Source organism: Anabas testudineus, chromosome 21, assembly GCF_900324465.2.
Source record: "Anabas testudineus chromosome 21, fAnaTes1.2, whole genome shotgun sequence".
Classification (NCBI taxonomy): Eukaryota; Metazoa; Chordata; class Actinopteri; order Anabantiformes; family Anabantidae; genus Anabas; species Anabas testudineus.
Window position 1 is genome coordinate 14,647,093 of NC_046629.1, and position 20,795 is coordinate 14,667,887.

Below are 20,795 nucleotides of genomic sequence, written 5' to 3' on the forward strand. Positions count from 1 at the left end.
AAATATCCCATTTCATTTTTTATTGTTTATGTGAATGCAGGGGTTTTAAAGCGTGTGGAGGAGTTAGATTACACATGATTACATGATTTTAAAGGATCTCTTCCCTGCACTGAATCACAAATGGAGACATTTTGAGGAGAATAGTCACAAAATGAGTGGACACAGATGGTGTAAAGCGAGCTGCCACTCATCAGGACGAGCTCCATTTGGCCTGCACACACACACACACACACACACACACACACACACACACACACACACACACACACACACACACACACACACACACACACACACACACACACACACAGTGCGTAAAGATATGTCAAGAGCAGCCTGAAGCGCCTCAACTTGTTACCTCTGTGTTACCAGAAAGCCCCTCCTTAGGCAGACCCCTCTGCGCGCCGAGCGTCCCCCCTTTTCCTAAAAACCCAACACACAGTTACACACATCCACTGTCATCAACACAAACACACACACACACACACACACACACAGACGCGCTCACACAGCGCCAGACGCGTTTGGAAACAGTCCGCCCGCCGCTTCCAGCGCAACTTCTTCCTTTGCAGGAGACGCGCAACAAGACCTGTTGGATCTAAACGCGCTTTTGGTTTTCTACCGTTTTTTGTTGCGCAAAGTGGATGAAAGTGTCACCACGTCTCACGTTTTCCTTGCAGATTCGACTGACACCTGATGTGACAACTTTTTTTGGGGGGGCGGGGGGTGTCTTTCCCTTTTTTTTTTTTTTTTTTTTTTTAGTTCAGCTGTCGCGGAGCTAATGGGCGAATCTGGTGAAGCGCAAATCACATTTCCAAACCGCGCAGTTTAAAAATCAGCAGTCGATGGGCAAAATGAATAATTCCGTGAAATAACTCACTCCTCGGGACCAAAGGATTTAAAGGTATACTTTTTTTTTTTAAATAAGACATGCATATATGCATTACAATACTTTACTCTATTAATCTCGGAAGAGTCTAATTTACCTTAATTTGTCCTGGAAGTTAAAAAGTGTCTCGCAGCTACAGTTGGTTTGAATGGTGAATGCTTTGTGTCCTTTCGTGATGTTAGATAAGAGGGAGAGAGAAAGAGACGTGGGTGGGGGCAGGGGGGGGCACGTCAGTGTTGTACTGACGTGGGGCACGTCAGTACAACAATCCACCTTTTTATTGAATTGTGCGCATTTTATTTGTATTGTTTCTCTATTTAATATTTGTAAAGTGATAGAGCCCATTTGTCCTATAGTTGATTCAGTAGATGTCTTTTGTTTGAGACAGGTGCATTGTCTTGTCCTCTGGATTTTGGGACATGACATTCTGGTGTATTTTACTTCTCCTGCATTATGCTTGAATTCCTTTTTCTCCTTGGCAGTGACAGTCTCAGTGCAGCTTCTCCTCTAGAGGAGCGAAGATGTGTCGGAGTGTCTGTGTGCCAGCGGCACTGCTGGCTCTTCTGGTGCTGACACTTGTAGTACCTGAGGGCCTGTCTTGTCCCAGGAGCTGTAACTGCTACCAGGCCAGCGAAGTCCACTGTACCTTTCGCTCTCTGCTTGCCATACCACCTGGCTTGCCTGCACACACGCGGAGAATTAACCTAGGGTATGGTTAAAAAAACACAGTTAAAGTATGAAAGTATGCACATATGCATGCAAAAATAAGATGCTGAGCTAGTGTTTTATTTAACTTTGGAGTTTGGAAGCATTGGTTAAACTACAGTTAACTAATGCTGACATGGAAATAATATTTGCTCTCATCTCAGGTTCGTGACAGTGCTTCTCTGCTCCTCTAGGTTCAACAGCATCAACAGAATCGTTGATAGTTCACTGGCTGGCCTGAAAAAGGCGGAGCTTCTGATGCTCCACAGCAATGACATCCACCATCTTCCAGACGGAGCGTTCAGGGATATGAAATCGCTGCAGGTAAACAGAAAGAACAGCAACAACAACATCGCCACTGTGCAGCTGGTCCTGTACATCCTCTATATTCAAGTTACAGAATCTGATCAATTAATTGAAATCGATTGATCAGGTGAAAGTTGCCAAAGGACAACACTTTGTGGCAGTGGGGATTAGATGTGACCCCAGATCAGTGTATTTTAATCTATTTCACACTTAACCCTTTGTAAAATATAGTTTTGAAGGACACAGGTGTAGAAATCACACTTAGAACAAGGCTCCAATAAATGTGCTGCACTTCCTCCAAAGCTTCAGGCGACGAGCGAGATACAGGGGCTCCTGCACTGTTTCAACAGTGCTTTGCTGCAGACGGCACAACATGCGTAGTACTTCTAATTTGCAGACTGCATAGCTCCCTAATTATGAGAAATGAATACGCTAAAGCAGTTTGACAGAACAGATTTCAGTTTTAACAACATGAGTAATGCAAGTATCATCAAGACATATGGCATTTGTCAAAGGGTTTCGTACAGCTTTGAGAGAGCTCTACACTGATAAATGTGACTTAATCTTGAAGTCATACTGATAATAACAAATAGATGAATTAAATGATCAGCTTTACACTTCATCTATGAAACTACTATGCAGACTAATATACTGTAACAGTTTACTCCTGTTCCCATTTTTCAGCAAATGTTTCTAATTTCTCTACTGCATAATTTATGTTTCATCATTCTTTTCACTTCTCTGTAACACACTGGAAATTTTTGCAGCAACCTAAGGGCAGAGTTCACGGCAGTCCGTGGGGAAGTGATATTACTCAACAAGCAATTGTTCCCTTCCTCTCCTGGGCAGATGTTGATGTATTTGCCAATGTGTGATAATAGGATCCATATTTCCGTGTGCTGACATCTTCACGTGCTAGATCCGTCAGCAGCTGGAGCTCTTCCAGCTAAGTAGCCTCCCTAGATTTATGTCAAAGAAGCACAATTATACGACTTGGTTGCTTTTTCGTGGTGTGCCTTCTTAAAATTGTGGTGGGTACTCACTCCATGGCTGGAATAGTGATAGGTCCCCTGGAGCTCTCTGCTGAGGATAAAGGGCTAAAATTTGTATTAGAAAAGTTCCAGAGTCCACAGTGCAGGAATATCCTTTTAGTTTTCCTGCCTTGACCCAATAAACTCTGGGCTTTTTGTGGAGTTATACGCTGTGGGCTAGGTTCTCATTTTTTACATGTGATATGGTCAGCTTCTGGAAATAATTTCTCCCATTTTAAAAGCGCACACGGAGTTCAGTCAGTCACATTTGATAACATAGAGTTTTTCAAGTCCAATTCTCCTCAGGTGATATGTCATAAATTAAATTCAATCTGTTAGATTTGTGATAATAGTTCATGCTTAATTTCCTCATTAGCCTCGACCACTGTTGTGATTTTCTTCTTTTCACTTCCTTTCCTCCACCCCCACAGATACTAAAACTGAGCTATAACAAGCTTAGAGAAATCTCTTCATCTCTGACCTTCACTGGCCTGACCTCACTTCTGCGTCTGTACTTGGATCACAACCTCCTCCAACATATCCACCCCCGAGCCCTGCTCCAGCTGCCTAGCCTAAGGCTGCTCCGCCTGCAAGGGAACAGACTGCATCAGCTGCATCCCCACACTCTGTGCACACTGTCCCTCCTGAATACATATTACTTCTCTACACTCAGGTGATCTTTAACACACACAGTAATGTAATCATCAGTGTTGCGTTAGTTACCATATTTTCAGTGTGATGTTTAAACAGGAGGAGGCTATAGCCCAGTTGGTGACTGTTTTCTGCATAGTCTGTTGCTGCTACATTGGACTTTGATTCAACCCTCTATCTAAAAATGAGGAGGGAAGATTCCTTATTTCTAATAAAGCTAACAACTAACTACTACTACGACTCAATTTTGGAAATAAAGTAATGACTTGACTTACTCTCAGAGAAAATAAGTAGCCTGATGGGAAGGTAATCTTTTCAATATTTTTACTGGCATTTAAAGTGACACTAAATCATCCACGACTCACTCATACAATTATTCATGGGTGTAAACATAGGTCGGATTTGAACATCTAGATGATGAAAATGATGAATGATTTTCTTACCTCTAACCGGGCACTTCTCACTGCCCGCTCCCTCATTCTTGCATTTGTTACTCTCTGACTTTGAATCAACCTCTGTGTTCTCTCTCTTCTCCTCTTCCTTTTTTGTGCTGTTTCTGTCCTTTGTTTAGACACCTAGACCTGTCCAACAACAGTCTAACCACTCTGCACAAGGACACCTTGGTGAAAGCGCCATTGCTGGAGACTCTTGTGCTAAACACCAATCCATGGAGTTGCGACTGTAGGATGAACTGGTTTCTTACTTGGAGTCTGGCTCACCCAGGTAACTGCCATGTCTGAAATACTGTTCTTTGTCACACACATGCAGCCATTTTTCTGGTGTGGCTTGGTCCATTTTCTTTGGTGAGAGATGCTAAAGAGCTTTAATGATTAAGTGAAAGTAAATAGATAGATAATAGATGAGCATTTAGAAATGAAGAAGGCACTTTGTTGTTCATTTCGGCCTAAAAGAAGGTAAATACATTCAATTTATCATTTAGCCAGATGATAGAAAGATGGGATATGTTACTGCATCTGGTTTTGTTATAGATACACTTTTGACATCTCTCCAGCTGCTTTTCATCCTTGGCTGTTTCCTGTTTCATACTATTTTCTGTATCTCTTCCAGTCTGTCTTGTGGCTTTTATTGAGATGTGAAAGAAGGCTGGGCCGTGAAATGTGGTTCATTGATATGCCAGACTTAACCTGCCATGACTAATCCACAATGACAGCATTGATGTGTACAGGCAGCTGAAATATAGGCTAATGATTGCTGTATAATAATGAAGTGATGCATATTTCTTATTTATGAGTAGATAAAGCAACCATACCTAATTAGTAACTGATATAAATGGTAATAAATACTTTAAAAGAGCTGGCATGACTAATATATGAGGCCACTAATAGGTGCAGACAACTGAAATGTGCACTAATATGTTTGTGTAGTTGCTATGATGATCTACAGTACACTGTTGATGTGCCAGAGTTGTAAGGCTGCCTTTAATCACATAATTATCTCTCTTATTTCCAATCAGGTTTAATGAAATGTCCCGGTGGCCCACAGTGTCCAATGTGCACCTCACCCAGTTCCCTTCAAGGGCAGGGCTTACTCGATCAGACTGACCTATCATGCACTTCACCTGTTATATCATCCCCAGGAAGAGGCACATTATTGGATACAGACCTCAGTGAAATCCAGTCAAGTGATGAATTCAGAGAACCTTTAGGAGCTGCCTCTCTGGGCCTATCAGACCAACAAGGAAACACTGTTGATCTGAGTTGCAACATCACTCACTCTTCTGATTCTCAGGATATTGCTCCTCTTCCCGATCTCTCCTTGTCCACCTCTTCTCCTCTCCCTCTGGCTCTGTCACTCGCCTTGGAGTGCCCTGTGGAGAGACAGAGCTATGAGAAACTTTGGAGGATTCTGGCTTACTACAGTGAGACTGCGGTTCGCCTTGAGAGGGAGAGTAAAGCCCCCACATTGGCCTACCGCTACAAGCAGTCAGCAGAGACAGGCGGATATTATCACACTGGAGTTAAAGCTTCCGTTAAAGCCAGACCACAGTGGTTACTACAGCCAGCCATTAGCATCCAGCTTAACAGGGCCCTGTCTAATGCACACAAAGTTCACCTTATATATTCCACAAAAGTTTCTGCTCATCCTGGCCCAACTTCTAACCCCTCTACTTCTCATCCATGGGTTCTGATTTCAACTAATGATACCATCACAGCATTGACAGCAGTAGTAGGCAGTACAGTAGAGCTTTCATGCCCTCTCTTAAGTTCTGGTAATCCTAAAGTACAGTGGATTCTTCCAGATGGATCCAAACTCATCTCCTCCTTGAGTAGTCAGGATGGCAGGCTCCAAACCTCAGCCACTGGTTTAATTCTCCAACATGTACAACTCTCGGATGCTGGGCTTTACTACTGTGTGGCCCAGGCTGGAAGGGATGTAGATGTCCTCCCCTTGCGCCTAGCAGTGGAGGAGTCCTCTGTTCCAGCTTCAGGAGTCCAAATTGGATCATCTGTTACTGGTGCAGGTGGAGCGCCTGTCAGTCTGTCCTGCAATGCATCTGGTTCACCAGCACCTCTTATAAGTTGGGTGTTGCCAGATGGAAATATAATACGGTGGGGAGTAGCTGTATCAGGTGGGCTCACTATACAAAGAAATGGGAGTATATTTTTGCCTAACCCTTCTCTAAGGGATGCTGGTTATTATCGCTGCATTGCAGTCAACCCTTATGGTAGTGACTCTCTGTCCATGCAACTGGAATTAAAGGCACTTCATCCTCCTCCACTTAGGACTTCACTTCCAAGAGGGCCACAGTCAGCCGCTGGCAGGTCAACCAAGATCAGAGCCCCTTTACTACACCAGATGGGGGAAGGATCAGGAGATGAAGGGGAAGAGGAAGAGATAACTCTTGTTGGTAACAGAAAGCGTCTAAGACCTTTAAAGCCTCCCCAAAGTAGACGTTATCCAATTGAAAAGCCTAGAAGGCGTGGATCTGTGAGAGGACGACCTTTATCCTCTACTGACAGGAGAAGAAACCGCTTTGACAACAGACATAGAGCCACAGCAAACAAACAAAGAATAGACCCTAAGAAATGGGCAGACCTCTTGGCTAAGATACGACAAAAAACTGCTCACACTGATACCAACAGCCAACGCAGCACAGGTTTAAAGACCACACCTGAACCAGTGGTAAGAAGCAAAGAGAGAGACACAGCAAGAGATGACAGAGCCGATGATACAGTGAGAGGTAGAACTGAGGCTGCAGGGGTGGAAGCAGAAAGTGAAGGGTCATCTGTTGATGATAGTGTTTTACAAGAGGAAGGTCTTCAGCCCATCCATGCTGTTCTCACAGAAACACAGAGAGAGACAAAACCAGACACAGAGATAGAGGCACAGACAGAAACACAGACAGAAAACAGCAGACACATACCGACACAGAAACTAGGTCCACAGACAGAAACAGTGACAATCCCCCAGAAGACACAAAAAGAAGTAGTCACATCCAAGCCAATCTCTGGACCAAATGAGATTATCCCAGAACCAACTGAAGGAGCTGAGCGAGAGTCAAACCTCAGTCCATCTAGAACCAGACCTCACAATCGACTAGGACTCCTACCTAATTTGGTTCCAAACTCTAGACCTCAAAGTCCTTGGAACTCTCGCAGGAGGATCGAACAGCGAAGACGGATAAATAGGCTAAGGGTGCAACCTTTGACCCCACACCAACGTCTCCCTGACCCTGCAAAACAGAGGCTGCAAACTTTGACACCTGGCAGTGTTACAAATCAAATTAATAAGTTGTTGTTAACAACACCTCCCACATCTCCAACTATTTCGTTGAGTAACAATGACCATGTTAAGACTGTTCCAAATGGTGTGACACCTAATCCTCATCCTCCCCCTGTTTCTTACACTCTTGCTATCTCTACATCTGCCTCCCCCTCACTGACTCCCTCTACCTCCGCCTCCACCTCATTATCTCCCCCTCACACAAAGACACATATAGACATGATGACTCACTCAGCCGACATCCCAGACACTGCAGAATCCACTTTTTTCAACACACCAACACCAGCAACCACTCACTGGGATGATGTTATTTCGCCAACATCAGTGCCAGACACACACGCCAGGACACTTACGCATGGCATACACACTCACACACAAACACACATAGCCTTGGGCAAACATGTTGAAAGACCCCCAGGCAAACACAGTGAGGAGCAGGAGAGGAATTTATTTGGAGTACCTTATGCATCTCCCTCCACCACAGCCTCCCCTGTTCTTTCCCCTGTTGTTGCCTTCACAGTCCCTAGCACAGCTACAGCTACAGCTACTCCTGCAACAATCACAACTCCCTTACCTACTCTCAAGCATAATTATTTTACTACTTCAGCTGGAAGCACTACAAGTATATTTACCATGACTACAACTCCAATCATGTCTACTACAACTACTGTTGTTGTTCCACCTAACACTCTCAGAAGCACTACTGAAACTTCTCCTACCTCTACTACTACCACAGCTCCCCTTCTTACATCAGCTGCACCCACTAGTACTTCTTTAACTAACTCTTTTACTGCAACTTTTACTACCACTACTGCTGTTACTAGTATCAAAATGCCATTTAAACCTAATCCCACAACTTCTAACACCAATACTCTATCTACTGCCACAATTCCTACTTCTACTACTAGAGTGACCACCTCAGCCAAAACGTCTCCAACCACTACTAGGGCAACTACTTCTATTACACCTAGCACTACAACACAAATGACATCTACAAGTACCAGAGCGTCATCCAAAGAGAGGTCATATGTTAACCTCAGGGAAAGGCCTGTTTCTGGGACTCCAAACCAGAGTCGACCATCTACTGACTGGAAGAACCCTGGAGCTAATTCAATTCCTGATTCACACAGCAGCAGACCACAGTCCTCGTCACAACCTGCCATCCCCTGGGTGAGTTCAGATTGATTCAAATAAAATAGTCATATTGTGGATACTGTTACAGAAATTAGTTTGAAGATCTGAAAATAGTTTATTCAGTATCCATGCAACTTGCTAAGGGACGTGTATGACAGTTATTCAATTTCATGGATTTCAAGAGCTCTTACAGAGTCGCTGTCACATCTAAAGTAGAGATTAAAAGCATATGTTGCATAATCAACCACATTTGGCCTTTTTAAAGCATAATCTCAAGGGACTTAAAACAATCAATTGTTAATTAATTTTCTGAGCTGTGTTGGCAGGAGACTGAACCACTGGTCCACTGCCAATAAGTCATTCTAAATCTGGGGTCATAGTAAAGCTACAGAATAATGGATGTGTGCTTCTTTTTAACAAAAGGTTTTACTAAAGAGTTTATATATCTAAACTGTATCTGTTTTATGCATTTAAAATACAAATAATAGCCTAGATTGTTACAACTAACATTTCAGTTTTTCTTCTTTTCATCTCATGTTGGCTGTGTTGTTGTTTTTTTTCCTCACCCTTTACTTAAATATTGTCATACAGTTATTATCTGACCTTTATTGCATGAACTAAAACATCTTCTAATTAAAATGATATTTTTATCCATTACTCATTTTCTGGTATAATGTATTTACTGGCGTTTTCCATAGGCCTCAGCTGTGAGAGCCAGACCAAGAATTGCAGATCCACACATCAGGACAATGTCCTTCCCAGCAGAGAGCACTGCCAGGCTGGCTTGTGAAGCTCAAGGAGAGCCGAAACCCTCCATCACATGGACCAAAGTTGCCACAGGTATACACATTTGAGCAAGATTAATTTTAAGTCTTCCAGATTACTCAGTAAACCTGCTCTTTGGAACAGGCCCAGGGCCGTTTTTAAACTATGCTGTAAAACACAGAAATACATATATATAAATGCTAAATTTAAATCTGAATAAACAAAGAATTGTGTTTCTATTCTGATGTCACATACTGTATGTAAAAGTAAATCAATGTGAGCTTTAGTATTTACTATACCTAAGTGAATATGAACACATTTTATATCTATTAACACCCTGCATTACACACTGGCACGCTCACAATAGGCTTTTCTCATGCTTGCCATGGGGAAAAGACATATTGCGAGAAAGTAATGGAATATTTTGTGCTCTGCATCACTGACTTTATGGTGTGACGTGTCCCTTTTCCTCCTTTCCTCTGTCTCTTCGTCACTCTCGAACTTTCTTGCCCAATTTGTCTCTGCTTTTCGCACTCTCTCTGTTCACCGCTGCACTCCCTCACTGTGTGTCTGACTGCCCTTTTCTGTTTCTCTCTCAGGAGCAGTGATCTCAATCCACTCCAGGGCTCAGCGTTTTGAAGTCTTGCCAAATGGCACCCTTGTTATCCAGAATGTTCAGCTGCAGGACAGGGGCACATATATCTGCAGTGCACACAACTTTTTAGGTCGCGACAGGTGAGGCTACCGATAACAGGTATAAATATTAAATCACTACATACAGTGGCAAGAAAAAGTATGTGAATGTATGTGGAATTTCATAGTTTTCTACACAATTTTTTTATAAAACGTGGTCTGATCTTCATCTAAGTCAGGAGTACTCACAAATATAATGTGTCTAAAATTATAACTCAAAAACAATTCTGCTCTTTCATGACTTTATTGGGAACAATAATAAAACCCTCATAGTGATGATAGAAAAAGTATGTGAACTTGTGGAATTAACAACTGCTTGATTCCCCCCCCCCCCCCCCCCCCCCCTCTCCCTTGGCAGCAATAACCTCAACCAGGTGCTTCCTGTAGCTGTGGATAAGACCTGCACATTTTTCAGGAGGGATTTTAGCCCATTCTTCCTGCAGAACTCCTTTAGCTGCTTTATTCATATTCTTTGGATGTCTTCTGTGCATCTCTCTTAAAGTTGTTCCATAGCATCTCTACTGGGTTGAGGTCAGGGCTCTTACTTAGCCACTCCTAAAGGCTGATTTTGTCTTTCTAAAGCCATTCTGTTTTGTGTTTTGCATCATTGTCGTGGAGCATCACCCAGCTTCTACAAAGTTTGAGCTGACGTACAGACATTCTCAAATTATCCTAAAGAATTTTTTGATACACTTAAGAAAACCTCTACTCCCCAACCATTGCAAGCTGGCCAGGCCCTAATACATCAAAGCAGGCCCAAATGATGATGCTTCCTTCGCCATACTTTAGAATGTGGATGTTTTCATGATTATATGCTGTGTCCTTTGTATGCCAGATGTAGTGCACTGTGTTCTTTCTAAATAGTTTAATCTTAGTTTTATCAGTCCACAATACATTTAGCTTGTAAAATACAGTTCAATTTGTTTATGTGTTTCTGTATTGAGTATTTATGTTCTTTGCTCTTCCATGTGAGGTTGCTAACTACCCTGGAAGTGTGGACTCGCCCCCCTCGGATGCAGCTGGTCAGTTACAGAGAAGCCACAATTCAACAGGGTGGAGAGCTGCTCTTGGAGTGCCAGGCGGCTGGTGTTCCTGCCCCTGTGCTGTCTTGGGTTCTGCCTGATCGCTCTGTCCTGACCTCTGCTGCCAGGTCCTCCAGTCGCATCTTTATGGACACAAATGGAACCCTTCATATCTCAGTAACTTTACTTAGTGACAGAGGGCTGTATCGTTGTGTAGCCTCCAACTCAGCAGGTGCTGCCAGTGCCTCTGTGCGTATACATGTGTCCTCATTGCCCCCGATGATACAGCAAGCCAGGGAGGAACACCTGCTCTTGTCTCCAGGGAGGCCTGTTTATGCCGACTGCTCTGCTCGAGGTGCTCCACCACCAACCCTACGCTGGCGAATTCCAGATGGTACTCTGGTTCGTCCATCCCAGTTTCTCTATGGCAACCTTTTTGTCTTGCCCAATGGGACACTGCATATTAGAAAATTTGGGCCAAAGGACTCAGGAAGTTATGAATGCACAGCAAGTAATGCTGTTGGAGCCGATAAGAGGAGAGTGAGGGTAGAAATCAAAGGGGAAGCAAAAGGAGGAATAACTGAAGGGGGTGCAGGTAAAAAAGAGATAAAAGCAGTTACTACTGAAAAACCATCTTCACTTAGTAAAGACAGGACTTTATCCATCCCCAGCCCCCCCTCACATCCATTCCCTCAACTCTCCCCTCCATTGCTTTCTGACAGAACCAGAAAATTAGCACTTGAGCCAAACGCCTCTTCTCACCCTGAGCAACTCAATTCAACTAACACCCTTCCTAAAATCAATAAACCAGTCCCATCCACACACTTTACCAACAACAATAAAACAAAACCTTTGTTGCCCAGCAGTGCAAACAACACAAGCTCTGAGAAAAGTGGAGCTTCTGATATTTTGCATCGCTTAGCCAACTCCCCCTTCAGTAAAGCCCATATTGTCTTTACATCACCCTCCATCACTACTGTCCAATATGGGCAAATTTTGCAACTTCACTGTTCTGTAACCGGCAACCCGTCCCCCATCATCATTTGGAGAACGCCCAGCAGGAAACTGGTGGACATGCACTTCAGGTACAGGGGGTGTGGGTTTGTGTGAGATCAGTAAAATGTTGTATAATTAGAATACAGTTGTTGGTATATTCTGTGCCTCTTTCTAAATGTGTGCCTTTCTGTTTGTGGTTTGTGTTTACATTTAATTTAAAGTTTTGATCGACGTCTGAAGGTGCACCCTAATGGCACGCTGTCAGTTCAGGCAGTAACGGAGAAGGATGCTGGAGATTTCCTCTGCATTGCACGCAACAAGGTCTCAGATGATTATCGCCTCATGCGTGTGTCTGTAGTTACTAAGCCTGCCAAGATTGAGCTAAAACAGCCACTCAATCAGATCGTGCCACTCGGGAAACCGCTTAAGGTATGTGCAATATAAAAATAATGTTGGCTACTTGCATCTCTGCCAAACAATGATGCTTATTTCAAGAAACAAAAAACTGAATTTATTAGGTATCTTTATCATGATAAGAAGGGCTTTTGAATAAGAGAGTTGTTTAACTCTCTAAATGGTGAAAATGGTGCTTCCTGCCTTTTTGGTTTTGGTTTTACTTTAAATGATGTAGAGTCACTCTCAAATATAGTACATCTCTCATATGTTACATGTCTGTCACATTGCATCTGTTAGAAAATGCTTTATTTTTTATTAAGGCAATGGTACGTATGCGATGCCAAAAATTTCTGCAGCTCCGAGCTGTGTCTTTGGTTGTTTTTGATCAAAAAGTTGCTTCAAAATGTGTGCCTCAGAAAGAAAAGCAAGACCTGCTAGGTCACAGGCTGTTATGAATCATCAACAGCGGCCTTCAGGGGATGGTACTTCACACATGAATATTTAACAGCTCAATGAAAAACAATGTATCCCAGGGTGAAATGCAAGAAAGAGGACACCGTATTGTTGTGGGAATTTGTTGCCCTTCATTTTTAATTTCATTTAAACATTTATGAGCTGTAAATTGTATTTTTGAATCCTTCAGTGCTTCTGGTTGCTTAGTTGTGTTTTGGCCCGATTAATTTCCTTTTTCTAAGGATAATAATATAGCCTTAAAAACCCTTAATGCAGAGTATTAAGAGGATATATTACTCATTATAAATAGGAGAATTAGTTAATTCTCAACACTTCTCAGATCGTCAGGTTCCATCACAATAAAATGTACAAAACTTTTGTAGACACCATTAATCATTAGAGCACCAATCCTGTTCCATACAGGTGGACTGCCAGGCTTCAGGACTGCCTGACCCTGATGTTCGTTGGAGTCTACCAGATGGAACCATGGTGAACAGTGTGTTGCAGGGGGAAGACAGAGGAGGGCGAGCACGAAGGCTAACTGTGTTTGACAATGGGACATTACTGGTTCTAGCAGTGGGTATGGGAGAGGAAGGGGAATATACATGTTATGCAGAGAATCAAGCAGGTCAAGACAGCATGAAGGTAAGGAAACATTTCTGCGAAGTAATGACATTATAACATTATCTCATATATTGTTAAAAAATTAAAATTAATTAAGTTTTTTATTTATTCAATCCTTCAAGGTCAAAGTGAAGGTCATGACGACATCTCCCCCAGCCTTTGCAGATGACAGAGGCTACCATGTCTTCAAGGTTCGTCAGGGCACAACTACCAAAATTCGCTGTCAGGCTACAGGAGATCCTGCCCCAACAGTGATGTGGTTTTCCCCAGCACACCGTGTGATCCCACAAAGTTTAGGTTCTGGTAATTTTTTAGAGCGTGTTGTGGCAGCATCAGATGGAACTCTGGAGGTACGTCTGGCCCAAAAGATCGATGCAGGAAACTATACATGTCGAGCAAGCAACCCAGCCGGGGAGAGAAGCATGGTGGTGGGCCTGGAGGTGGAGACGTCCAACTATGGACTGAGTGGCCAAGTGGGAGGAAGAAGTTGGAGTATTAGCAATGAGTCCACCCATAGTAGATCAGGCGACAACAAAATTAATAATGCAGGGTTAATTCAGTATGGATTTTCCAATGGAGCCACAAGAAAGCAAGATAGCAATAGTGGCTACAACGGTAATAATGGGAGGATAAGACACATTGTACCAAACACTGGCATTAACACAGAAAACAGTGGATCTAATCCTGCCCTTAGGAGTTCTAGTCAAAATGGATTCAACAGGCCTGTCAGTGGGATTGCAACACAAATTGACAGCAGTGGAATCAGTGTTGGGGTGAGAAATATAGGCATTAAGGCTGCTACCACTGGAGGTAATAGAAATGAACCTGGCATTGTGAGTAGTGTTAGTAATGGTGTGGCTAACAGTCACAGCAGAGTTAGAGGAGAAAGTATTAAAAAGGATCCTGGGAGTAATCTTAATGAAGCCATTGTGGGAAGGCCTAATGATAACACCAGTGGAGACAACAGTAGGATAAGTGGTGTTCCCAGAAATGATGGGGCTAATAGCAGTGTGTATAATAGTAGAGCTGGAACTGGCACACTATTAGGAACTGGCTTCAGTAGTAGTAGCAATGTAGAAATAACCCATAGCAGAAGGGGTGATTCAAGTATTAATCCTATAGCTGCTAGTAATGCAGGTCCTAAAAACTCTACTAACACAGCTGTGGGTGTGGTGACGACAGTGAAGCGCCGAGCAGTGAAAGGCCAAACTGTTCTTTTGCCATGCCCTTTCCAAGGCTCCTCTCCCCCACATCTGTCCTGGCATTTGCCTAATAAAGGTGTGTGGCCAGCTCCATACTATGGCAGCCGACTCATAGTGCACCGAAATGGGTCCTTGGAGCTGCGAGGTGTTCAAGCGAGTGATGCTGGAACTCTGACCTGTGTAGTGAGAAGTGAGAGAGGAGAGACGAGGATAAAGGTGGAGTTGGAGGTCTCTGAGCCACGTGAACAGGCCAGAGCTCCTCACAGAGGACAAGCTGTGGACAGAACTGTGCAGAAAAGTACTGGTTTAATTGAGATTCCTCCCTCAGGAGCTTCGCTCGACTCAGCTCAGTCCCTAAGCTCACAGATAATGTTACCTGGGGGGATTCATCCTAGAATCCCAGTTACTCAAAAGCCTCTACAGAAAATGCTCATTGTACCTACTGCACCTCACCCTAAATCTCCTCCACCTCTCCGAGCTAGCCCTGTGTCAAAGCCAGAAGTAAGCACCAGAACAGCCCCCTTGGTGAGCATCATTAATGGTGAGACCCTTCACCTGCCTTGTCCTTCTCCTCAAATCTCAGGATCCAACCAGGGTTCCGTCTTATGGACCACACCCAGTGGCAAAGTGCTGTCCTGGAGGGAGAGGAGTGACCAATATCAAGTTCAAGAGGATGGAACACTAACAGTGCAAAAGGCCTCTGTGTTTGACCGAGGCACCTACACCTGCAGATCCACTAGTCATGACTCCTCCTCAGTCTCAGTGCTCACAGTTCCTGTCATTATCATCGCCTACCCTCCCCGTATCACAACAGGACCCTCCCCAGTGACCTACACACGACCCGGGGTTGCTGTGGAGCTACCCTGCCTGACCATAGCAACACCCCAGGCAACGGTTACCTGGGAAACGCCAGACCTGACCCAGCTGAAGGTGATGGGCCAGGCTCGTATCTATGGCAACCACTACCTTAGTCCTCAGGGTTCCTTGGTGATACAGAAGCCGACAAATAGGGATACAGGATTTTACAGATGCACGGCCAAAAATGTAATAGGAGTGGACACCAAGGTGACCTACCTGCATGTTATATAATAAGGTAGAGCAAACATGCACTCAAATAAACAAGCAGCAGAATACAGAGACTTCACCACTCTTATGAAGCCTACTGGTAAAAGAACTCCTGAATGGTAACACTATGTGACCTATATGCCCAAAGGAACTGCAAGTTTCTGTGCAGGAGATACTGTTGCGTTAAAAAAAGACACTACTCATACAGTATATGTCTTATCTGTGTGATTTTCCAATACTGTATTTCACATCAGAGTCAAAGTTACTTTACATGTAAAGTTTGGTGGTACACACTACATTCTTGTCTGCATTGGTCTTGGAACAGTGCTCATGTTACACATCCACATTCAGTTACATAAAATAAACGGCATATTGAATATTGCTGCAAGACATTCTTCAGTAGAAATAAAGAATTACATTAGCCAACTGCATTTTTAAAACAATTGCTTTTGTTTCCTTACTTGTGTTAAAATTTAGGACCAGGATAAAATTATAATCTGGACTATAAGCAAGTAATCTAGTAACGTTTTCACTATGTCAAAACCTTGCAGTTTATGAGGTTTAAAGACTTGTGAAGGATTATATAATTACTCTTCAATTTTGGACAGTTTCAAACCACTAATTGTTAAACTCAATAATACAAAATCCTAAACACAAAGGTGCCTTGCTTGGCTTTATTACTTTATTATGCATTTGCACATTAACACTGAAATACAGTGTAAAGGGGATTGAACCTTTTCCCTTATTTACTATTATAATAACATCTGCATTTTTTCATTTATAAATTGCATATTTTGTAAAGGGTGGATGCTGTTGTTGTGGTGCTTACTGTATGTAGCAAACGGTAACTTAAATGGCATTGTACTGCCTTTACATTATTTTAAGTCTTTGACAGAGCTGAGTTTGGACCCATACGAACACCTCCTTGTTCAGGACTTTTTTTTTTTCAGGTTTAATACCTTGATGAATATTGATCCACTGCCACTGACTGTATTTCATATTCTCATTTTGTTACTGAGAAAGAATGAGATATGGTCATAGTTAACTTAATAGCCAATTCTTTGAAGAGTAATCTTGATATAAAGAATGTGTAAATGTTTGTGTGATTCACGAACCTCTTCTAAGTTTGTGCAAGAAAGTAGCTCATTGTTTTCATGTTTCCTTTACCTTCTCTTTGTTGTTTCGATTTTGTTCCTAAGTTATTTGTTTCGTAAAGAATCTATTGTAAGACGCAAGTATTTTACCATAAAATGAGAAACTATTAAAAAAATAAGTTTTGGGGTTTACTAGCCACAACAAATGCCTGCTATATTTTTAACAGCTTTATTTTACAAATAAAAATGTCAAATTATTTTAAGTGTCGACTCCACCAAATGTCAGCAGCTGAAGAAAAGCTTTGTTCAGAAATGTGGTGCAAACAGAGCGTGTGCTTGTGAGAGTGTGTGTGGAGTTAGAGCGGGAAGAAAAACACCTAAACTGTTCCTTGGGTGTATTTTGAGAGCAGAAACTCCTTATCCCCAACTCAGCTGTCTAACCAGGAAATTCGGTCTTAACAGTAGATGAGACACATGTTGATGACATCATATTCTTTCTCAATGGGAAATGCAATAAAACTCACAGGACCCTTCCGAGCAACTCCACAAACCACCCTGCTCTCACACCTGCCAAGTGCTGTTTACACTGTTAATTCACTAAATAGCACCACGTACTTACATATTAGATACAAGAGCAGTGCACATTGACAATCCTAAAGCATCAGAAACAGGTTTATTATTGGATATACTTGTTTGAGCTGTCAGCAGAACACTGTGCATGCTATAAACCACAGTCTTTACACAGTTTTGACTTTTCCAAGCTGTGACCCACTTCTGCATTTCTGTCATTGTACTCTGAGGTAATAGGTGTCAATCAGCAGCACATTCAAAATTCAGTTTTTGCCTGTATCTTGGTATTTTTATATTTGTTTAGTTATTTTGTGGTGTGAACACACAGTACTCCACACTCAGAACACAGTTAAAATAATAGTACAAAAATGCAACTAGGACACAATCCAGGACTATATCCTCAGTGCTTGAGGCTAAAACCAGTCACTTGGCTAATTTAGCTCTCTTCCACGGTCCACCAGTTGGCCCGGGGCTAATTTTTATTATCTTATTGTTCATGACACAAAGTTATTAAGTTGTGGTTTGTACTAGCCTAAAACCATGTCCAAGAGTTTGTGTGCAACCTTTAAAATGCTCCAACTGTTGGACCAAATTCCCTGTGATGAGACCATTTAGTCCAAATGAACACATCCAGTTATGTTGATGCCATAAGCCAAACCTTGTAGAAAAAGAGAATGCTTTTGAAATGCAAAACAAACAAACAAACAAACAAGGCAAAAATTAAAATGGTGCATTAAATCATTGTTATTCACAGATCAAAAGCTGTTATAATTAAAATCATTCCCATGCTCTTTCCAATGCAATGATGTGGACGGCTTCACATGGTTTGATTATTTAGGAGGAAATATGATGCAGAGAAGCTACATTAGAACTATGCTGTGTGGGTGTTTTCTGTAAAAGATTACCATGTTTTGAATTATCTCCTTTATAGTGTTGGAGCACTTCCATTCATTGTGGCACACCAATTTTATAGTTCTATGTTTGTCATTTCTCTCAGGAGATAGATGATTGCTAATCCTTATTTTTTTGTACTTTTCTAAACATACAAGCATATAGTTAATAATAAGGAATGATACATGGGAATTTTGTTTTACAAAAGATGTGTAGGATGTTGCTACAGTGACTGCATTGAACTAGCTGCAAATATGTAGCAATTGCCATTATATTGTATTGACTGTTCATCACCTCCCAGCTACTGCAACATTAGCATTAATAAAGCTGTCTATACACATTCCTCACATGCTAAACTAATCTGTAAAGGTTAATCATTACGTTTGATGACCACACGTTAGCAAATCAATCACTTATCAATCAATCAAAATTAAAATTGTACATGAACATGCTGCTTGAATTCACAGGTAGAATAAAGTTGATTTCTTTAAAATGGATTTAAAGCACTTTGCAATGCAAAACACACAATGCTGCTACATCTGCTCTCACATTTTTCATATTCACAGGAGTGGTGTCATCACAGATTAGTTATGCCAGCTAAATCTGGCATAACACACGTCACGGTCCACCCACCTTTCATGTTTGTATCACAGTGAGAAGACAGACAGCAGCTAGTCATCTGTTTCTCCTGTGCTCTAATTTTCCTTGTGCATATGTGTGTGTGTGTATGTGCAAATGAAAAACAGACTTTTTGCATTAATTCAGCAAAGCTCTTTTTCTCAAGACTTCGTTCTGGTGAATAAATGGACTTGATTTTTCTCTGCAGTGAGCCACATGCACCCAGGTGGATGAATTATTTTCAAATGTGCTCTGCTACTGATTATATACAAAAATTGTAATCAGTAATGCAATCGCTGTAGTTCAGAGATGTAATTTAGTGTAACTATCCCTTCTCATTGGGACTCATCTCTCGTTACTTTAGATTTGCTTTAGAACAACAGCACACTTTGGCGTGAGTGAACACATTTCTTCTTGACACTTCATTAGACCCACCCATCCTGCTTGTGTTTTTCCAGTGGACTTTTTCTTTTTTTCAATTTTGCTATTCTAAAGGAAAGATAATATATAAGAATATAAAAATATGTAAGAACTCATTCATTTCACAGCAATAATGATTATAGAACTGGAAATAATTGGAAATTTTTTCCTGTATGGAAGAGTGCTTGAGAAATACACCACTTTGCACATGACATTTTCACCCTATGATTTCAGATACATGGATGGTTTATTTTTTGCATTCCTCAACACCAGTACATCAGCTGTAAGTAATTGGATGTTAAAAGGGCAGATTTGACCATATGTCTATATCTATAATGATTATCTATTATTTCTCTTGCATAAATGTCTATCTATAATTTCACATTAAAATATAAGCTCCCCATTATCTATTTGATTACTCATTTCCCCCTTCTCCATATTCTTTAGAATCATATTACTAAAGAGCTAAAGTGCAGTCATGAGATAATGGAAAAAGAGAAATTAAGCTGATGTGGTTGGGGGGAGGCATACTGCAGCAATCATTGGGATCTTGAGTTGTGTGTCGCAATTGGGCTTCAGTCATATAGATTTCATAGATATGATACAATGGGAACACAGATGGTCACATAAAATATGACGTCTAAGACAACATGCAATTAGAACGTGCAGTGTGAACCAGATGTGCAACATATATGAAGAATACTCACTTAGGTCAAGATATATATGTACATATGTATATATATAGATATTTATATATAGATAGATATATACTGTATATAATTGCTCCTAGGACTGCACTCTTCTGGACTTCTGGATAGAGATCTTGGATATCATTACTGGAATCTGCTAGGACCTCTCCCCCAGTTTTGGGGTCACTGCCCCAAGTGTTTCGATTACCACACGCTTAGTGTACAGGCTCAGGGTGCTGGATTTGGGCTGAAACCCTCCATGCATTATATGGAGCTTCCTGGTCTTGATGTCAGTGGCTTCTACTTCTTCCTTTGGTCAGCTTATTATCCCAGCAGGGTACCTGATAACCGGCAGTGTATAGGTGTTATTCGCCAGGATCTTGTTTGTTCCATTAAGCTGACTCTTCAAGATTTGCCTTACTTTCTACAGGCATTTGGTGATTGCCAACACCATCTCTCTCCTCAATATATATAACAAATATAATTTCACCCGCAATTCTAAATGTTTAGCATGAATTATTATAGTGTTAGTATTTGTTTAATGTGAGGATGTCTGTACATCAACTGAAACTCTGTAGAATTTGAGTGATGCAACAGGACAATGACCCAAAACACCAAAGCAAGCAGAAGGGCTTCAGAAAAATAAAATGGCCAAGTCAGAGCCCAGACCTCATCTCAATAGAGATGCTATGGAACTACTTAAAGAGAGCAACATACATGAGACGTCCAAAGAATATGACAGAGTTAAAACAGTTCTGCAGGAAAAATGGGCCAAAATTCCTCCTGAACAATGTGCAGGTCTGATCCACAGCTAAAGGAAATGCCTGGTTAAGTTTA

The 20,795-nt window shown here is 41.8% G+C and overlaps 1 protein-coding gene across 1 annotated transcript; it reads left to right on the forward strand.

The window, feature by feature from the left end:
• Positions 1-800: 800 nt before the first annotated feature.
• On the forward strand, positions 801-16,987 carry LOC113173750 (immunoglobulin superfamily member 10-like). Its single transcript, XM_026377284.1, has 12 exons — positions 801-904; positions 1,372-1,598; positions 1,789-1,918; positions 3,363-3,604; positions 4,154-4,305; positions 5,057-8,496; positions 9,159-9,300; positions 9,825-9,960; positions 10,892-12,025; positions 12,158-12,365; positions 13,209-13,430; positions 13,532-16,987. Exons 2-12 carry the CDS (start codon positions 1,411-1,413, stop codon positions 15,698-15,700), a joined length of 8,163 nt encoding a protein of 2,720 aa, XP_026233069.1. The 5' UTR covers positions 801-904; positions 1,372-1,410; the 3' UTR covers positions 15,701-16,987.
• Positions 16,988-20,795: the final 3,808 nt, after the last annotated feature.

Excerpts from the sequence above, each read along its gene's own strand:
- LOC113173750 (XM_026377284.1), top strand. The coding sequence starts at position 1,411 with ATGTGTCGGAGTGTCTGTGTGCCAGCGGCACTGCTGGCTCTTCTGGTG. Across the intron at positions 1,599-1,788 it reads ACGCGGAGAATTAACCTAGG|GTTCAACAGCATCAACAGAA; the intron begins GTATGGTTAAAA and ends CTGCTCCTCTAG. Across the intron at positions 13,431-13,531 it reads CAGGTCAAGACAGCATGAAG|GTCAAAGTGAAGGTCATGAC; the intron begins GTAAGGAAACAT and ends CAATCCTTCAAG.